The 21,277-nt window shown below is 42.4% G+C and overlaps 1 protein-coding gene across 1 annotated transcript; it reads left to right on the top strand.

The window, feature by feature from the left end:
- The first annotated feature begins 138 nt into the window (after positions 1-138).
- REEP5 (receptor accessory protein 5) lies at positions 139-21,171 on the top strand. Its single transcript, XM_055698408.1, has 5 exons — positions 139-376; positions 607-700; positions 13,047-13,185; positions 19,280-19,448; positions 20,821-21,171. Exons 1-5 carry the CDS (start codon positions 259-261, stop codon positions 20,868-20,870), a joined length of 570 nt encoding a protein of 189 aa, XP_055554383.1. The 5' UTR covers positions 139-258; the 3' UTR covers positions 20,871-21,171.
- Positions 21,172-21,277: the final 106 nt, after the last annotated feature.

The following is a 21,277-nucleotide window of genomic DNA, read 5'->3' as shown; positions in this document are numbered from 1 at the left end:
TTCGCGGCGCGGGCGCAGCCCCGAGGGCCGGCGGAAGATGGCTCCCCGCTGCTTGCCGCCGCCTCCGCGGCACAGCGACGCCGCGCCCCCCGCCCCCGCCTCGCCGCTCCCCGCCAGGCATGGGTGGTGGCGGTGCCGGGCGCGGTGCCGCCTCCGGCCGCTGCCGTGGCGGGCGGGCGGTGCCAGAGGCGGAGCCTCCTGCTCGGCCGCCGCGGGGCCGGGGCTGCGGAGCCTGAACGGCCGGCGCCCGCCCTCACCATGGCTGCGGCGATGAGGCAGAGGTTTGACCGGTTCCTGCACGAGAAGAACTGCATGACCGCCGTGCTCGAGCGGATCGAGAGCAAGACCGGCGTCAACCGCACCTACATCGCCACCGGTGAGCTGCCGCCGCCGCCGGGTCCCCTCAGGCGCGGGGGGCCGAGGGGCGCCCCGCGGCGGGGCCTGGAGGGCGGCGGCGGAGCGGCCCGGGGCGGCGGCCGCGCCCTTCCCGCCGCTCCTCGTCCTGCCCCGGCGGCGCCGGGGACCGCCCGGGGGGCGCGGGCACGTCCCCCGCCAGCGCCGGGCGAGCGGTCGCCGCGCTAACGACTGTGCTCTCTCCCCGCGCAGCCGTCGTCGGGGCGGTGGCCGTGTACCTGGTGGTGGGCTACGGCGCGTCCCTGCTCTGCAACATCATCGGCTTCGGCTACCCCGCCTACGTCTCGTGAGTGTCGCGACTAACGCCCCTCATACCGCGGCGGTCGCGTGTGGTACCCGCGGGGGAGGGACCGCTGTCGCAGAGTCGCGGGTCCGCGCTGTCACGGTGGCGGTAGGGGCCCACGCCCCTGAAGGCGTTTCCCGCCCGCCCCCTCCCCTGAGCGCGGCGCGGGGGGGGGACGAGGTTCCTCAGCCTGGCCAGGGCGGCGTGGCCGAGGGCGGCTGGGGGTGCTGGCGGGCTCCCAGGCTGGGGGGCCGGTGCCTGCAGCGGGTTCGTGTCGCGTCGGGGTTCCCAGCTCTGTCACCTCCGGTGGAAGCGGGGCCGGTGCGAGCCTGACCTGCCGTGCGGGGGGACACCGGCCCCCGGGGCGGAGGGGGCGCAGGGGGCGCCGTGCGGGGCGGTGGGAGGCGCCTTGAGGGGCGCTTTCCCTGCGAACCCGCCGCGCTGGTGGGAAGGTGGAAGGGACGCCGCGGTAGCTCCTCTTGGCTCCAGAAGACTTAAAAATACTTCGCTTTCCAAGCGAAAGCCCCCACAGATGTCTTGTGTTTCAGAGTATCTGGTGTCTTCCATAGGCATGATATTGTTTACTATACCAAAATGGATTCCTGTTAGGTGAAACCACGGTGGAGTATGTTCACAAGACGTCCACCAGACTTCACAAATGTGCTGAATAAGACCTTCCGTGCGTTCATAAAAGCGGGAGCCTGTCCCAGCTGTACAGCTATATTGCTGAAACACGGTGCCTGCGTTTTACGTAACTCTGCTTTAAATACAGTCAGCAACTTTTAAAAACACATAGTCTGTGATTAGCTCCTGGGCAGTACAAAATGGGTTCCTTCTCTCGTGGTTTTTTCAGGGATGTGGGAGATTGACTTAGTTTTAGACTCTGGTGAAACAACTTACGGTTGTGATGCTTAAAACTAAGCGATGCTTTTCTAAATGAGCTTTTCCAGTGAGCACTAATTTAGGAGATGATAGGTCAAGAACTCTGGAGAAGCTTGGGTATTATTTTCTATAAGGTAATTTTTAGTGAAAAGGTTAGTTAAAGGATTTTTTTAATTAAAATCTGGAAGTGAAAATACCAGCCAACAGAGCTTTAGAACCTTAAAATAGTTGTGTAGGAATTATGTTTATGTAATTTTATGTGTCTGACTTTTATGTAATTCATTTGTAGAATCCTATTTAAATTTTTATATTTGTTTTAAAACTGATTTTGAGATTATTTTTTAAATCTGCCGTTACGTAACTATGATGAATAATTTCATAATAAAAGCTTTTAGAACTGTGCAGGTAAGACAGTCACAAAACGAGTACGAATAATCAGTTTTTCTTTTGCTATTTTTATTCTTCCAAATCTGGAATAATTTTTTTCCCCAATCTTTTCGTGGAGTTTCTACCCCTTTTCATGTTTGGAAGTGGTTTCAGATGTATCTTAATCTGAAAACTTAGTTCCTGGATGTTAGTACTGTGAGCTGTTTTGATTTTTCTTTGGGTGTTGGTGTGCTTTTAGTAATGAGTGCATATGCCATTGTCCTTGGCTACAAACTTTACTTAACCAAAAAAGTGTGACGAATAACATGCACGTGAATACAATGCGAGTTCTGCTTTTTCCAGTTCATGTTCAGTTAATGCTTTCGCTTTAGCTGTCCTTTTAATGCTGCAGCATAACGAATTGTAATCTCGGGGGCACAAATCAAATTGAAAATGCATGTGATGTGCCGCATGCCAGTGTCTTCCAGTGGCAGCCAGCAGGCAGGTTCCAGCTCATGAAGCATCCTGAAGAGAGCACACAGGTGGGCTCAATCCCCTCCCCTTCCTTCCCAAGTTACAGAGCTGGTGCTTAGCATTTTTCCATGTGTGGCTCTGCCTGCAAGCCTGCAGACCCAGGAGTGTGGGCGCAGAGGAGATGCGGGAGGACATGCTCTACTGCACATGTTTTCATGGTCCCATTCAGTTTCCCTTTTCTCGGAAGTGAGGTGTGTGAGTTCAGGATAAGCAGTTACTACCCTCGCTAGCCTGGACAGTGTTGTGAGGTCAGTGTGACAGTAACACACCGGGATGTCAGTGCTATCTCCTGAGGTTGCTTTCAGTCTGGAGTCAAGTGTGGGTTTCCTGACCATGGAAAACTGCAAGAATCCTCTTTGGTGATTGCCCTTCTTCTACCATATGGGTTGGTTTTTTTTCTCTTGGTGCTACCATGACACTCTCTGTTATCTATTGTAGGATCTCTATCCCAGTGCAGGACTAAGCTGTGAGAAGATAAAGCTGAATTACTGGAATGATGCCTGCTTTCATTTTTGCTGCTCTGGATCCCGTACTGCAGTTAGGGTGCTGCTGAGTGCTGTCCCCTATGCTTATGAAGCATAAAGACCCAAAGGATAAAGAACACTCATCCAGGGTGTATTGGTTATGCCTTTCTTCTGTTTGGTCTCTCCCCTTTGAAAAGACAGCTGAAGAGCTTGCTATGTGAACTAACAGCAGGATTTGCTTCTTAGCATTGGGTAGAAAACAGTTTTCAGCTATTTCCATCAGCTGCAAACACTCTCTATGGCTTTTGCTGTAAAAGCTGCGGCTTGTGGAAGAGATCAGGAGCTGTAAATGGAACGTGTTGTGCGGGGTATTAGTTTGATGTTTATGTAGGTGTTTCAGCAATGGATACGGGCCTGAAATGCCTCAGGTACTGAAAGAGAAAAAGCAGCTTACTGTTCCCCAGTTATCTTATTTCTGTTGTGAAGTGGATCAGTGTATCATTTCTGCATTGTCAGTGACTGAATTGTTTAAAGTGAAAACCAATGAAGTGCTGGGTCAGTCTTCTGTTAGCAGTAAAGACACCCATGAAGGAGTGGGACAGATGTTTGTATTCTGCAAGGGGAATTGCCTCCTGTTACAGTAGTTTAAAATGGCAAACAGGCTACCCAGTGAGTGACCCATTAGGCATCTTCCAAATCTGTTTTATTTGGATTTTAGTTCAGGGTTATTTTAGTCATGGTAGTTACTGTTCATCTCTGTGCTTGCCTGAAAGGGGATATACTGGAAAAAACCCAAACCTGGAGAAAGATGCTCAGCTCAGATTTTGTGTTGTTCACACATGAAACCAGGACAGTTTATGAATGTGCATGAAACCAGGACAGTTTATGAATGTGCATGTATCTGCCTGTCAGGCCCTGTATAGTTGTGCGGTTTATTTTCTTTTGTTTACATCGTTCCCTATATTCATTGTCGGCCTGTGTTGTGCAGCAGGTGTCAATTTCAGTTGGAAAAACGCTGGAGGCTGTAGCCACAGGGTTAGACCTAGCAGGTGGTGCTGCCTGGCTGTTGGTGTGGTACAGCTGCAGTTGTGCGGCTGCCTTTCACATCACGGTGGTGCTGGCCTCAGTCAAGGCTCAGAGCCAACTCGAGTGGAGGGGGCTTCTCTCTAGGTAATGCCTGTTACATTTTCAGGTGGGCACAGCTGTTTCCCTTCTCCCTTGTTCACATTCACCTTCAATTTTGCTTTGTGTAAGTCTTAGTGGTTTTATACACGGAGGAGTTTAGTGAGAAAGGGACACAAAATCTTCCCAAAAATGCAAGCCTTTTATGCCATGTCACCAGCAAGGGTGCACCCAAGGCTCTCAATGTAGGCAAAAACTAAGCAGTAGTTTTCCAAGTAAATGCTATCTGGCTGTTTCCTGGTAAGTCAGACAATCTGGATTGAAGTTTGTCATAAAACCCTAGTCTTATTCGCTAAAATTCTTATTAAATGCTGTGTGATGAAATAGAATAATTGATTTTAAGTTGAAATCAAATACTTGTTTGGAGGCTTTTGTGTTTGAAAAGCAGTGAAAAGTTTACCACAGATGGCAGAAGGAACTTCTTGTACTTCTAATAAACTTTAACTGCAGTAGGCAATAATTCAGACTAAGAAATGGAAGAAGTGAGTGTTGGCTGTATGTAAATAACATTACCAGTATTTTCACTGCTTCTCTAAACTTTCCAGAGCTAGCCTGTTTAAATGTAGTTCCACCATAGCCAGGAGTGGTTAACTGCTTAAAAAAGATTAGAGTGCAAGCAGGAAGAGAGCCTCTGATGACTAAGAAATGCGTGCAAAGGATTGGAAATTTCAAAAGTGCTGTCATGTTTGGTTTAAAAATTGCAAAGATGAAAATAGCTTTGGGCAGTATAACATCTGAACCTATTACAGGTGCCTTCCAGAGGGAAAAGCAATATAGTACAATCATGCCTGTATGTCTCTCTTTGGCTAATTTTATGCTGTTACTTCAGTTTAGCTTTTTTTACTATGTAAATGCGGCTCATGGCATTCTACAGACTGGAAACAATCTAGATTGATTGTGGAAGTATAAACATGCAATTTAAGTCTTATTTATTGTCATGGTGTCTTTAGCTAGTCTCCTTTGCCTCTTCCATACCTCTAAAACAGGAACAGTGCTTTTCTTTGGTCACATTTATTTAGAAAATGTAAAATTGTTCCTGTATTTGTTGAGAGCTGTGACAGCAAATTTGCTTTCTGTTAACAAGTTTTGAGGAGAATGTTTTCTCTTTCCCTTCATGGAAAAGGCTGCATGATGCACTAATGTTCACAAGTAATGCTGTGCTGCTGCTTTATAAAAGTGATTTGAGAGAGCTGGGGTATCTAACCAGATTCACAACACTCAGAACACATGTAAGTGGAAAGTTTCCAAATCCATCTGCACTTAAATGCTGTTTCATCTCCAAGCTGATGCTCTTTTCATGTGTCTTCAAAGGTATTTTGATGACTTTTGTATATGTTCTGCCACATCACTTCCTCCAAATGTACTTGCTTTTTGTCTTTTAGATCGTAGAGTGCCATGTTTACAATAAAAGCCATTTTATCTGTTGGTTGGGCAAATGATGTGCTTTTCTTTCTAGAAAGAGCAAGTGGTTAAGTGCAAGAGAACCTGTTACGGTAATTGTAGGAAAATCTGAGTTTATCTTCTATATCTTAATTTTAGGTTAAAAAGGTAAGGTATTTCATACATGGGTGGGTCCACAATCTGATTTAAATTCACTGAAAGATCTCCAGTTTATAATTGATGTAGGTACTATTTTTAGGGACTGCAGATGTGTTGGAGGCATAAAATAAGGCATTTTACCAGACCTTCTTGGCCACAATGCACTGCAGTACTGCACCTTGCATTCACTCCTCTCTGCTACTGTATTGATCTCTAGCAACTAGGATGTTGTAGGCCTACGGATATTACAGGAATAGTTAGACTTACATCAGTGGGGTTTGCTGGAATATAGTTTTAAACTACCCTTCCTCCTGGTTAGTCACAACGCTTCTAAAACTTTGTGAGGCATTGCTAATCCTAAATGCTGAAAAAGTGAGCTGGAGTCAGGAAGTGAGATTAAAAAAGTTATGGATTATCATTAGTTGCTTTTCCTGTTTTCCTGTTTGTTTTGCTGTGATGAAGTACTCAAGTTACATTTGAAAATCAGTCTTCACAGCTATGAGACTATTTGACACAGGAGAGCTGGCAACATCTTACTCTCCCAAAAGGAAGTAAGTGTACTTTTCATTACACATACAATGAGCAAGATACACAATTTTTGGATGAGGGTAACGAGGCTGTCTTCAGCTGTTAGGAAAAGAGATGCAAACTTTCATGTGAGGTTATGTGAACACTAGGTAAAACTTTGAATCTTTTAAAAAGAATTACAGAATTTTGTTGCTACACAGCTTAGCAACTAGCACTGTACTCATAAAAGCCTCTGCAAACCAGACTCAACCCAGAAGTTAGTCCTCAGCCTAAAACTTGAATCCCTTCCCCACACACTGTTGGGTCAATTTTTAACTTGCATCCATTAATTAAAACTGTAGGATTTTCTTCCTTGTTTAGAAACTCCTTACATAGTGAGTACCTCAGAACAGCAACATTTTACAAACAGCCAAGTGCGGAAATGTTGCACCATGATTTCATGCTTTATTATACATTTGTATAAATTAAAGCCATACTGTAATTCTTTCTGGAATATCACAGTGAACAGAACTGAAAAACAGTAGTAGAGCTGTAACAAAATTACACTTGAACTATAGTCTCCACAGTGCAGCACAGGTTGACAGCAAAACTAACTTTCATTCTTTCTGTATTGTTGTAAGCATTTAGCAGAATTCCAGTTCTCCATTTGGTCACAACTGTACTGTTTGGTCACTGTGCCTGCACCCTAAACAGTAACACCTGTGGAGAGGTAACCAAAGTGTGTGAAATGTTTTTTTCCCTTCTAACAAAATTGGCTGTCACAAGTAGAGAAGCACAGTGTTGTGGATCTTTAGCAAGTGGCTGCCTCTGGTGGGATGCGGCGTGTCTGCACTGGGCGCGTAAAATGTGGCTTTTCCTGAAGCTCCCTTACTGCATGCCGCTTCTCTTTCTTGTAAATACCATCAGAAAAGACAACCTGAAAGACTTCGGTAATATAAACTGGGATCAGATGTTTCCAAAGCAGGGCTTTTAGACTCTAGCAGGCCGTGTAGCAGTACTGGTCTGAGTGCTAATGTGGACGACTACAGCCAGCAGTGGAGCTGGTGATGCTTAGCTTGAGACTTGCATACACGAGTGAGCCCTGCTGAAGGCCACAGTGACTTTCCTCGCCTGTGTTAAGGGTGGAAGTGGAGGAGCTCCCCTTTCCAGAGAGACTGTGTGGATGGCTTCTTTGTGACTGGAGAGCTGAAGCTTGCTGGAGCTCCTGCTGCATAGCACTGCCTGCATCGTGCAGCCTGTGTGGCAGAACAAGGAGTAACCAAATGGTTTGGCAGGCTGGACTGAGGCACTGATGCATGTTAATCCCAGCAAAGAAAGCCCGCCTGTGCCTGTGTTTGGGGGAAGCTGGTTTTAATCTGAGTCAGAACTGGAAACTGACTCACTGTGTGGCCCTACAAATACTTGTTCCAGAAGAGTGAGCCAAGAATAAGCAGAGAGCAATGAAATTAGAGGATTGCTTCTTTTTTGCAGGAATTCAGCTTTGTGCTGAGTTAACATGTAGTCTGTAGGACTCGCTTCACTGGTGGGCAGAATGATATGTGCTCCTTTTGTGGCCTCAGTCTCCATTCCCTCTGAAAAAAAAAAAAAGGTAGCACCTTTTGTACTACTGTCATGTTGTTTGTTGTCCTCTGACAGCATCTCTCCTTGCGTGGACGGTCACCCCGCTTGCTATCCTTCATGACTCTGTTTGCTGCCATCTTCTGGATACACAAAATTTTGAGAGATGGGAGATGGTAGATTTACGCTGCGGCAGTTGTGTAAGTGCATTTGGGAGGAAGATGTTTTCAGTATGCGAAATGCACAGCTCTGCTCTTGGAGTCAGTGTGGAGGAAGAAAGATGGAAGGCAGAAGCTTTTAACTGATGGATGAAAATTTAGAAGACAAAATGATAAGGCAAATACACGCATGGAGGTACTTGCTTCACCAAAATGATGCAAGATGTCACGGAGGCAGCCTGCCAAGACAAGTCTAAAATGAGGATGAGAGGTAGGCACCAAACAGGACGTCTGTGGTGCAGTGGAGTGTTGATCCCATAGGGGTGTCTGGATAGCTGCCAGAAGTAAATTATTTTTTAATCACCACAACCTGCTGTAAAGAGCTGGAGCAGGCCAGTAAGTATAAGCTGTAGAAGTACAGGTAATTTCAGTGTGGGGTTTTTATTTTAAAGTTAAATGGAGGGAAAAAAAGTTGGCTAAGAGGGACGACTAGAGCAATAAAATTTGGCATTTCGTTCTTTATTTCTGGCTTCCACATCTGGACTCAGCTGAAAAAATCCAACCCATCCCAAACTCATATGTGGTGTACTTATAATATGCTCATGCTGTAAGTACTGTATGTGTGAATTAACTCTAACAATGATTTGTTATGCCAGAGCTAATTCAGGAGTGTGTAACAGTCTCTTCTTGGATGAGAGCAGATTTTTTTTTGTTGAAATGAGTCTGATGCTTTAAATGAAAGAGCTCAGTTCAGCAGCTTACTGAAATTAGACCAGTATCTGTTACTGTCAGGTAACAGGGTAAAGTATCCACGATCTAGAGTTTAGTTTTAACTGATTCTAGGATGCACACAGTAAAAATAAAGCTGGTGCTCTGGCACTGTAGCTACATAGCTGATAGAAGCCGTGGGCTACTGGAGAGCATGGCAGCCTCTGTGCTTCCCCATTGGCATCACCAGCTAGCAGGGTTGTTGGGGAACAGATCTGGCTAAAAATGAGATTTTTACTTGGCTTCGCATCTGTCTGCACTAGTTGCAGTTCTAGCCCACAGTAGGCTATTTTCACTGCTGGACAGGCATCTGTTTTAAAAGTAACTGAGCTGTGGTATTTACCATCCAGTCTACTGAAGCTGTTCCTAGTGACTGCTCTTACCTCTGATGTGCAGAGCTACAGCAGTAAGTAGTTGTTTGACATTTTATTTATGAAGTCCTGTACAGTTCGTGTGTAAGCACCATATAAAATTCTTTGTGATGTGTAGTTACTACTTGTGCTAACATGGAACTTAGTCAAATCACTATGAGAAAACTTAAGAAAAACCTGACAATATCGCTTTCTAAATTTGAAACTGTAGGCTTTGGATGCACCTTTGTTAGGAAATCCTAATGTTACGTGCTCATGACACTGACTTACTCACTCTTGCAAGATAAAAATAACCATTACAAGAAGACTATCCTAAAGTTGGCTGTACTGCCAGCGCCTCTTGATCTGTATCTTTTCACTTATTGATGGAGATTGTGTTTTGTGTATCAGACTGTTTATGACTTAACATGAAGAACATAAAGTTCTTGGCTTGAAATAATGTGTGTGATATATCTCTGAAGTTTAATTTGTACAAAGCATTACACCAGGATAATACCTAATAACTTACAGAATAACTTGAAAGAATAAGTCTAATTAGGGTGGGATTCTTATGTCAGAAAGAGTGTAGTTATAAATGGATAAAACCCCAGTCCATTCAGATACTCTACATAACTTGCTGTACTTACTAGTTCTTGGATAAGGAGTATTTTCTGTGAGTTACTATTGAAATAGTAAGTAGCAAAGGGTAGCGATAACTTTTGACCTTTTATTCAGCAGGGACATGTTAGACTGGATTTTCACTGCCAGTCTCAGCTGAGGGACATATTTCTTATTCAGAAGCAGAATATTTATAAAATACTTGCCTTTCCATGACTTCAGTAAAAACTTGCATTCACTGATGGCCCTGCTGTATCCTGCTTTTTTCTTTCTTCCCTCCCACTAAATGGGACCAGGACTGAAGTCATTGCTAACAGATGCTGTTTGTGTCCTTCTTTCAGGGCTGACGTGGCTGTTAGCTGAATGGGTGTGATGGTAGGTGCCTGCCACCTGAGCTTGTCCGTGGTGGCTGACTAGATCAGATGATTGTAGAAGGAGGGGAAATGTGCTGTCCCTACAGTGTGCAAGAAAAAGCCACATGGATTTAATGCTGCACATGAGCTGGTTAAATCAGATGGGGTTTTGACTACTTGTAGTACAGCTGCTTGTACTGTCTGACCGTGAAAGTGTCTTGTTCTTCATGTGTCCCCCTTAGCTGTCACCTTAAGGAACTACAGGAGCAGATGGTGAACGTTCAAAGGGAGCGCGTCCATGGCACGGCATTCAGGAACTCAAAGGCCATCCGTTTTTACAGGAGGAAAGATAGTTGAGCATGCCTCATTAACACAGTGATAGGCCATCTGCCCTTTGCTACAAAATTGGAAATTCTAAGCTTTTTAATGAAAGCTGATTTTTGTGACTACTCAGATACTTTAATAATGTTAAATTAAACGATGCTTCCTTAAATCCATGGATGGCTTCAGATGGTGACTGGATAACAGCAAGATAGTTAGTGGTTTCACTGCAAAGCATGAAATGCCAAGCTACCATGCTTATTGTGGTAAAATAAGCTTTCTCCTGTGTGCCTCTAATGGGGAGGTTGTCAGCAGAACCAGAGACGTTCACACAATGAACCCCTACATCAAGTTTTTCTTAATGCTGAGAGAAGTTGCAGATGGTTCCCTTCTCTGTTTGTCCACGGCTCTAACTTCCCTACTTGTACATTTTCTTTCCCTCCAAAAGTACGGTTCCACACAGAAGTCAGTAGCCCTCTCCCTTACTTCCTGTGTTGTGTGGGGCTTTTTTTGTAGGGCCCCTGACAGAATGTCTGGGAGATGTGGGCAAAGAAGAGGTGCGGTGTATAGTGGGAGGGCAGGAGCAGCTGAGGTTGGTGCTGCCCTTGAGCACTGCCTGGACTACTGTTTCCTAACGGGGCGGTGTTAGGGAGCAGCAGTGAGCAGGCCTGCTGCTGTCCGCCAGTGGAAAGCCTGTTCTTCCAGTCCGGTTGTGGTGGTGCAGTACCTCAGTAGCAGCACCTTACTGCGTGTGATGGGGTATGGCAAGGGCTGTTGCTTTTCCCATTGCAGGACCCTGCAGGCCAGCCACAAACTAATGGAAATAAAGCGTAAAGTATCAGATCCTCCTATTGCATTTCAAAGTAATTCAGTCCAGTAGTTGTGCCAATTCTGTCTGTGTGTGGTGGGTTTGCAAGTACTTTTGCTAAGACATAAGGCATATCACATGATTGATTCCCTCCCCCACCACCACCACCCTTGCTTTACGGAACTAGGAAGTGACGGCATCCAAAGGGTTTCTCAATTCACAAACAAGGAAATGGACTCACAGCCAGCCATGTATCTGATTGCTATTTTGTAAACCTCCCTAACTCAATCTTTTTTATGGACTAAAAGAAAATTTTGTACCTTTGATATATCCCACAGATCCTGCTTCAGCAACTGTTTAGCTAATACTGCAAGAATAATTTATAAAGAATTAAAACTAAATTCATTCAGTTGAGTTTGCAGATTTTAATCCTATGGCAATGAGTAGAGAGGACAGATGCTTTTTAATATTCTTAAGCTTCACATTATCAGGCTTACAGTTGCTAGCATTTCCTTCTAAACTTTCTTACAAGGGCTAATCTGAAACTTAGCAAGTTCAGAGTCTCCACTTGAGTACTTCTTCTGAAGGAAGCACATGTGCATCGTTCTTTCAACTTCTATTTTTAGAACTGTATGAACTTGAACTGCATTATCCTAGTAGTTGGAGAACAAAAACCCAGTTGGTCATTATGCAGGAGGCCTAAGATTTCACTAGAGGTTGTTCCACTCTGTTCTTAATACCGTAGTCTACATCAAATTTGCAGGTCCTGCAGGAATGGATTTCTGGTGCAAAGCAGCTGGCAATGCAGATACATAGTCCTCACTGTATGGGGTGGGGGGTATTGGATCTCCTCTGCTTCTGTAGACCAAGTGCTTGTTCATAGTTTGAGCAAATCTTACGGTTTACCTTTTCAGAGAGGAATATAGCACATATACATTATGAGTAAAGATATTTGAGGTTCACTTCAAAATCCTGAACTAGATTTAAAAATTTTATCTAGATGCTGTTTGCACCAGGAGGTGCTGGTCTGGTATCGTCCCAGTGAGAAAGGCATTGAGATTCTGTGAAGTTTCATTTTAAATACTGTTTATTAGAGCTAACATTCTAAAGAAACAGATAACAGTATAGGCAATCTTATATCCCCATAGATGCCGTGATCTTCAACTTGTGCAGCACTGAATGGGCCTCTGTTCCACACACAGCATACTGCAGACCTCATCTGTAGACAGGGTTACCCCATTTTGATAATGGAAGCTATTCTAGGATTTTTCTTTCAAACAACTCTTATTCATCGTTCCTACTGTCAAAGAGGGAAGGATGTTCACTGTTAGACACAAGCAGGACCTTGCAGGTGGTGTAATCACTGGCACTTGGTGGGAGCTGCCTGTGGTCCTCTGTTTCAGTGAGCTTGCTGCGTTTATCCTGTGCCCACAGAATTGGTACAGCACACACAGCATAGGCCTGGGCTGACTCAGGTTAACTGTTACATGGATCACCAGTGCTTCGATGTACTGTAGTCTTCTGGTCAGGATTACCGCAGTGCATCCAGAACCAGAACTGGCCAAAGATTATCCCCTTTCTTCCCTGTCCCATGAACTGTCTCATGAACCAGGTCAGGATGCTCATGTTTTTTGTTTGGGGTTGTTTTTTTGTTGGTTTTTTTTTTGTAATCACAGACCTAGAAATAGTTTGAGTAACTTTTCCTTTTTGAAGTCTGACATTTAGGGAAAAGCTTTGCCATTCAAAGGTCTTGGTCACATTGTCTGTATGATGGATACTACTTAGCTGTCTTCTGCAGAGCACGTAGAGTAATGAAATTATGAGGATTCACATGTAACAAAAAATCAGAGTCATATAAACTGCACCATTATACATGAAACTGATGCTACTATTGTGCTCACTTGTCTGGTTTTCCTTGCAGAATCAAGGCCATTGAAAGTCCCAACAAAGATGATGACACACAGTGGCTGACTTACTGGGTCGTGTATGGTGTTTTCAGCATAGTGGAATTCTTCTCTGATATCTTTCTCTCCTGGTTCCCTTTCTACTACATGCTAAAGGTATGTTAGTTCATGTGAACCCTCTCCTAAAATGAGACCTTTGATATAACTGATATAATGTCTTCAAGATGACAACAGATTTCCTTGGAATCATTGCTGGGTCACGCCTTATTTGTAAATGCTGGGTACATCTAATGGGGCACTATGAAACTGATCTGTTTATGGCTGATGGTTTTGTGAGGCAAGAGGAGAAGTTGGGATGGGTGGCAGGGAAAGGTCTGCCATGTTTTAGGAAAAAGGACATGATGTAGTTGTACCATGGAAAGACAGTTCTTTGTCTTGGTGTTAGGTAAATTTGGGCAAAATGACAGCACATGGTAAACCCTACAGAGTGGCGCTATTTTTGCATTAAGTGCATTAGCGAAAGTAGAGAGTAAAATCACAAAGGCAGCAAAAGGAAGTATGAACATCTGTGTTACTGGGAGCAGAGAAGGAAACTGCAGCATAAGAACAGTTTGAGTCATATACTTTGTTTTTAATTAAGCCTACTTTCCTGAAAGGAAAAGGCAACTATGGGAGGAGTTTGTTGCTAATGTGCATTTGTTAGTGTGGTGTGACTGCCAACAGTGGTTTGCTTAATGTGTTCCAATCGTTGTTTGTCAACTAAGATGCGACTATATTGACAATCAGCTTTAACATGTTAAATTATTCTAGGAGATAGCCAATTACTGTGTATGCTGTTAGGTAGAAAACATTCTAGCTTGCTGGAGTGTCAGTTGTTTAGCTTAAAGAGCTGTTACCCGTTTTCTGTTTCAGAGGGCTGTTTTATTCCTTCTCTTTTGCTTTGTTAGCCTGGTTTAGCTCCACCAAAGTTCTTCAAAGGATTTGCTTGCTAGCTATTGTGGTGGGGTCATTTAAAATTTTAAAGGTAAGCTCTAATGTTGCCAAGTGCTTTTTGCAGGAAATGCTGTATTTTAGAGACAAAAATTAAGTTGGACAGCTCAGTTACACTTCTGCATTGTTCCTTTTGAATCATTAACAGCCATCAACTGTGCAATCATTTGGATACTTATTTCCCTAGCTCCCTAAGAAAAAGCACATAATTAAATTTACTGCTTCAAACTAAAAATATTCTGGCCTGTGCCACGAAGTTAATTGTCCACTCTCTCCTTATTTTCTTCCCTTAATCAAAACCAAAAATATGTTTCCCATGTTAAGTTTAGTGGCTTTGCAGAATTTTTAAGAAGAATCTGCAAATTTTGAAGCTTCGTATGGGTAACACGCGTGAAAGTTTTAGTGTTTGAATATATTAAGAACAAAGCAAATAGCGATCAAAGTGCAAGATCCATCTGATCTGAATAGGATCCAAAAGCATTGCTTATGGCACTGGAAGAGTTTGTTCGCCATTTATGCAGTTATTTCACATCCCTGACTTTACTATATAGTTTAGCAGGATTATTACTTTACCCAGTGATGTATACTCACAGGTCTGAACTCCTCACATAGTGTGTTTTCAGAGCTTCTTTTTAACTTCTTGGAGGTAAAAGGTGCGGCAAAGATTTCTTCATGCTAGCACAGTATTCTTTCTGAAGAGCGTGCAACTGAAATTCAGGTTGACCTAGCAAATGAAAGACCAGCCACAGATGGCTGTGATAATACAGTGTCGGAAGTGCTACACAGATGTAGTTGTGGCATCAACAGAAAGGTACTTTTCTCATTTGAGCAAAGCAAACACAGGCAGTTATGGTAAATACACAGTTTTCTACAGTAGCTGCTTAGGGAGCATAGAAATCAAGTATTTACTCTCAGTGGTGGGTAATAGGAGAGGTTTACTTTGTTACACAAAGGCAGACAGAAGGTGTGGGCTGAGAATCAGCATTGCTGACTGGGTGGAAGTTACTCCATGTGCGAAAAAGGAGGAAGCAGGCAGTTTAGTCCATCCATGACTAAAACCTCTTGTAGTGTAGTTTGTGATGTCTCCCATGTCTCTTTTATGATGTTACGAAATAAAAGCGCAGATACATCATTCATGCGAATTTCAAGCTTGCTTTCATTTTCTAAATGTACTAAATTTACATATCACATTTATTTGATGCAGCTTGTAGCTTCTGCTCTAGACTCGAGTTTTAGCTGCTCAGTATTTATGTATACCTCGATGTGCAGGACTAAGACACTGATTATAGCTGCTCCTGTATTCCCCCAAGTTGAGAGCCTAGGCTCTGTCACCATAAAGTTCTCAGCACAGCAGGTGTTTTTATATGTGGGAGAAAGGCATGTTCAAGAATTGCTTTGAATACATTACGGTATTTGCATATACTTTTGTTATCCAATTGAAAATGTGAGATTTCTTGGGTCTGGTGGGTTTTTTTGTTTTTTTTTTTTTTTTATAATGTCTATTTTCAATTTATCTTCTTGTTTTCCCTGAAGCACAAGACATGCACGCAACTCATGATTTCATGTTTATGTAATCTGATGTTCAATACTTCTGTTAATTATTTTAAGATTCCTTTGGCATTCGGGTATTAAATAGCCAGTGAAAATAGCAGAGGTTATCATCCTAGGAGTATTGTTGGTAGCGGGAAGGAGAGGAGACTCCTGAGTCTACTGACAGTCCTGTCTTGAAATATTAGGGTACTATTTCTGAACAGAATTCCTAGCAGACACATCACACTGGGTACATTAAGCAAACTGCTGCTCCAAGGCACTCAGTCAGACGAGGCAGGAGGAGTTGTCATTTTGAGTGTAGCAATGTGCCAAGCGTGGCAGTCCGACTCTGCTTCAAGACAAGAGATTCCCTCCTCTCACCCATGCACCCCATGCAATTACTGATTTCAGCTAAAGAGCTACTTCACTTACATTAAAATTAACACCTTGATTTAATGACTGCAGTTGTCTACTAGGAGTGTGTTTGTATTCGTGGTCCTGTGAGGTGTGTCTTGGGTTTTGGTAGTCTCCTGTCTGTAGGAGCTTGGAACTGGCTGTGGGTGTGCTTGCTGTGTTTCTCAGCTGCAATTACTTCCTCTGCTGTAGTGGCAAACCCAGTTGTATTCAGTTTCCTGCTGCCAGGGCGAGAATAGCTGCTGGCACCAGATCCAGGTGGGTTAGACCGAGCTCAGGTGTCTGCTTAAGGAAGTCACTCTGTTGCACGAATTGCATTCCCTCCTTTGGCTGGTCTGGAGGGTCACAAGAATGATATAGTTGGTGTGGGGGGGTTGCCATTAACAGTTTTGTCACTCTGAGCTTTTGGGACATTTTTACAAACCACTTTCATTTTTAACAGTCAGTTGGTTCCATTTGCTAGAGGCAAGGGTAAAATAAACCAAGTTAGCAGTCTGACATTCTCAAGCTTTGAGAAGACTGAGATTGGCAACTTTGTTATGTGTCCTCTAGAAGATGTGTATAAACATCCATTTCAGTATATTTCAAAAGTAATAGGTATTTGAACATAGGTATTTTTTTTTCTTGACTAGACTGGGACAAAGCTGTAAAAATCAAAATTACTTATTTTGTTCTTTGGCAAGAAAAGGGGAATTTCAGAGTTTTTCAGTTTCAGAGGAAGCTGGACTTCGAGCTGAGGGATTTCCTAAAACAAAGGAGAACTAAGTAACATCTTTGTATATTGGGACAAGTTGAATAACTATCAGTAATTGGCCAGGTATTCTTTAACAGGAAATAAAATCAATACACTTCTCAGGTTTTAATGAAAGATAACAACATAAGATAGTATCATTTATTCTTTCTGTTATGATAAGTTTCAAATAATAGAAGCTTTTGAAAATTGATATTCCAGCACTTTTTGGCTTCCTTTTCTCTGACCATGCTTAATGATACTGTGTCAGTTGCTACTTACTGGTGCCAAATTTTATTGCATGTTGAATTCTTTTAATTCATTGAAATGATCCTAGTGGGCATTCTCACTGGTAGACAGTCTACTTTGAAAAACACTGCTGTGTCTTCTGGGCAGCCACCCCTTTTTGTCATTCTGCTTTGACACCACAACCAAATAGTTTAAAGAAGAAAGCTTAAAACTGACCTAAAAGGATGGTAAATCAGTTTGGCAAAACTTTCTGTAGAAGGCAGTTGTTATCCCCAGGAATCAGTGATCCTTTTGAAAGGACTGGCAGCCTGTCAAGATACCTCTCTAGCTCCAAGTGTATCATAACTGATTTTCTCTGAGGCGAGGGGGATGAAAAGTAGCCCTAAAGAAAAAAGGGAGTAGCAATCTCCTCCCAAGAACACTATGCGTTTTCTTCAACTGATATGCATCAGGGGGATCAGTTTTACTGTGGTGTGCACTGCAGTGAAGACAAAGCCATAATTTCACAGGTGTGAAGAACAGAACCTACAGAACATTAAACCTCAATATCCCTGTTCTGAGAAAGAATAGATATTCCAAAATATTTGGAATGCTTGCCTGAAGAAGACTGTGGTTTTCATAATTGAAAATTCTTTCCCCCCCCTCCTTTTTGTTAAACTTGAATCAGAACCTTTCTTTTAAAATAACCCCTCTTCACTTAAATCACCTTGTAATGGTCAAATTGTTATTTAGGAGTTTCCTGTGTGATACCAAAACAAATATTTGGATGTGGTTCAGTCTTTGCAGTTTTACAGTGGGAAGTCACAAGAGGCGGGGGGGGTGGGGGCACGGAGGAGAAAGAAATGTAGGGGGGGTCGTGGAGGAGAAAGAAATGTCTGGCTAGGTACAGTGGAATTCTGAAAGGGTATTGTGACTAAGCTAGTTTCTGGGAAATGCTTTTGTGCTATGGAGTGTACTGGAGACCTCATAAGACTGATGTATTTTTAAATTACTTTCAGGAACTCTCGCACATGCATTGAAACATCTCTTCAGCTGCTGTAGATACTGCTGTGAAAGCTGGAAAACTTCTGAAATCTAAACTATTTACATAAGTGCTGCTGTATTTAAGTGCAGGTTGCATATGGTTTTATTGTAGTTTAAATGATTTTATTTTTTGTGCCTAACTTAGTTAATTGTGTGATGGTTTGGGTTTTTTTTTCTTTCAGAAGGAAGAGCTGAGTTTTTGTTGTTGTATTTTCTCCCTCCCAAAAATTTGTGGAAATCCTCAAACATTTGATCATGTCTAATATCAAAACAAGCACACTGGCTGAGGCTGGGGTGGTTTTGTATTGTGTTTTAAGAAAAGGCGGTCTGTGAAAAGCTATTCTGCCTTTTATTTTCTGGAGAGGTTTTTGACACTGAGTAACACAGTAGTATTAGTGTCTGGAAAGAATTGTACAGTTGCTGAGAATTTGCTTAATTTTGTTGCAGTTTCATCCTGTAAAACCTTTTTATATATACTTTCAGAGCTGAAGCAAACTTAGTTATGGTGCTTGCTGTCCTTCAAATGTTTTGATCTTCTTTTGCTTAGTTATTTGTCTTGTGTATGACAGTGAACTGAAGCCAAATAAAGGTGCTTCAGTAGTAAAGACGGATCTTAGTAATACATGTAATAGCTGTTTTTCTTAAAGCTCCCCTTTGTAAGGTGCAGAAATACTACCCCCCCACACTGGGGTGTCCTTTTTTTTTCTTGTTCTTTTTCCTCTCCTCCCAGACAGCAGATTGTGCTGTAAAAGCTGTACCTAAACTGCAATCCAAAAGCATTACCCTTGCTGTGCAGTATGTGTAGCTTGGATATGTCTTTCTTCCTTGTCACTTTAGCTCTGGGATGTACACAATCCCATTCTTTCCTCTGCTGCATTTTCAAAGCAGGAAGGCAGAGAGGACAGGGGTATGCTTTGGCTGGATTTAAGTGATAAGCTTCAGTCAGGCCTGTGCCACATAGTTTAGAAGTAGATGGAGAGACTAATGTTTTGTCTAATCAGGTTTTATACTTCTGCCTTTAAAAATAAAAAAAAACAAAGGTACGTGCAGTCTTGATACACCTGTTACCAGATTAGCTTTATGGCTACAGCCCTCCTCCTTTATCTTATTAGTATCCATTAAATTATTGCCATGTAAAGATTCACTGTATGTAACTATACTGATGTGCGTGCTTACTGGGCTGTGACTGTTACAAAACGAAGGGGATGGTGTACAGTTCTGAACATGCTCAGGTCTGTGGCAGTTAGGAAGGCATGCTATACTTTGTCTCCTACTCGTTTCTCATACTTATGCAGATGTTCTTGTTCCTTGTAGTGTGGCTTCCTGTTGTGGTGCATGGCTCCAAGCCCTTCTAATGGGGCAGAGTTCCTCTATCATCGAATTATCCGGCCTTTCTTCCTGAAGCACGAAGCTCAGCTTGACAGCGTTGTTCAGGACCTGAAAGACAAGGCTGCAGAGACTGCAGATACCATCACTAAAGAAGGTGAGGAAAAGACCATTCACTAATCACATCATGTAGGAAGAACTTCCCTGGGCAGCTGTAATATTACAGTTAGTGTTTGTCATTCGGGGGAGGGGGGGGTGGGTGGGGGCGGGGGGGGAAAGCATGATGACTACATAAATTATAATGGTTCAGGTGACAATGCCAGGAAAAGAGAATTGCGGTGGATCTTACTTTCTAGGAGGGCAGTTACACTAGAATGAGGAAGAAACAGCTAATTAGTTTGCGTGTCTTCCCAGCATAGATATCAGTATGAACATACTCAGAAGATACCTTCCATAAATACAGTTATTGTTTCAGTGTGTTCTTGTATCTCCTGAAATACTGTCTCAAATACCTGGTAGTACAGTCGTAAAGCAAATCCTTTAACTCCAATAAGGAGCTACACGTGAAATGAAGTTTTCCCATCTACAAGTTTTTGTACTTTTCCTTCCTCTGGAGATAAAGGATTCTGACCCCACTCAAAGAAATTATTTAACATTTATTCTATCCAAATAAAAACCTATCACAGCCTGTAGATTGCTTAATTTTTGCTTTTATTTCTTTGCATTCTATAGTGGACCGTTGTACTCTAAAATGTCTGATGAAAGTTTTATGAATAATGGATGGAAATTTATCAAGTAGCTAAAATAAATTTCATTTGAAAGGAAATTTATTTATATTTCAAAGCACCGTAAGCCTCCTTTGACCCAAACAATGCATGCAGTCTCATTTCCTCTTACCAGCTTAAGCAGTTTTCCTGTTGATATTTAAATAGTCTGCCTTTCTTAACTACATTTGGAAATTTTGGTGCATGACCCTTCTTGAATCATTATTGTTAGACAGGTATCTTAAACCATGTTCTTCCATGTTGCACCTGGGATTTTCTGTCCTCAGTCCATCAATTACTCTTTCTTTTTCCTGTTTTTACATGTGAAGATTTCCATGTACATACATTATTTTTTTTAAGAACTCATGCATACACATATGCATGTACACATGTGTGCACACAGACACACACACATATGTTATTCCAGCCCTATTTCATCAGCTTGGTAGTACGTTTCTTGCTGTAAACATGTATGTCCTAAACACTGTGAGCAGTTCTGTTTTACTGATACCGTAGTTTTAAGTCAGTCTGTGCTGTTTACTGTGCTGCTTCTTGCTTGTGGTTTATTTTTTTTATAAAAATCTTTATATGATCAGGTTAATACTATGTCTGTGTCTATGTATATACAAAAGACATGATTTTCTTTTGTGATGTTTCTTTTGTAACCTAAAAGGAAATACTATTTTTTATGCAGCTTAATAACACCAAATAAGTCACTTAGTCTGTAGGCCTCAAAGATTAAATTTAGCTTTTATTTTCCTGCAGCCAAGAAAGCAACAGTGAACTTACTGGGTGAAGAAAAGAAGAGCACTTAATTAACTGGATGAAGTTTCCCTATCACCTCCTTTATGAAGCTTGATGTTGCTGGGAACTGTGGTATAATATTAATAATACTGCCTTGGACACATTTTGATATATTAAAGGAATGTGTTCTAAGTTTGCTTACTACTTTGCTGTGTCTGATAGAAAGTAAGCGTTTTTATTTAAAGCAATGCAGTGGGCAGCATCTGAAGCTTAATGAAAATACCTTTGTTCATCTTCATGCAGAAGAAATCTTCTAGTAATCTCTTTCTGCAGTAACATAAATAAAAAAATATATATCCCACAGGCACTGCACTTTAGTTGTCTCTTTGTGTATGTAATTACTTTTTAACACTTTGACTGTGGTGCGTCTGGTAACATGAAGCTGTTGTATGAGGAAAATACTAGTCTGAACAGATAT

This window comes from Falco cherrug, chromosome Z (assembly GCF_023634085.1).
Source record: "Falco cherrug isolate bFalChe1 chromosome Z, bFalChe1.pri, whole genome shotgun sequence".
NCBI lineage: Eukaryota > Metazoa > Chordata > Aves > Falconiformes > Falconidae > Falco > Falco cherrug.
This window is presented reverse-complemented; position numbering and strand designations above follow the sequence as displayed.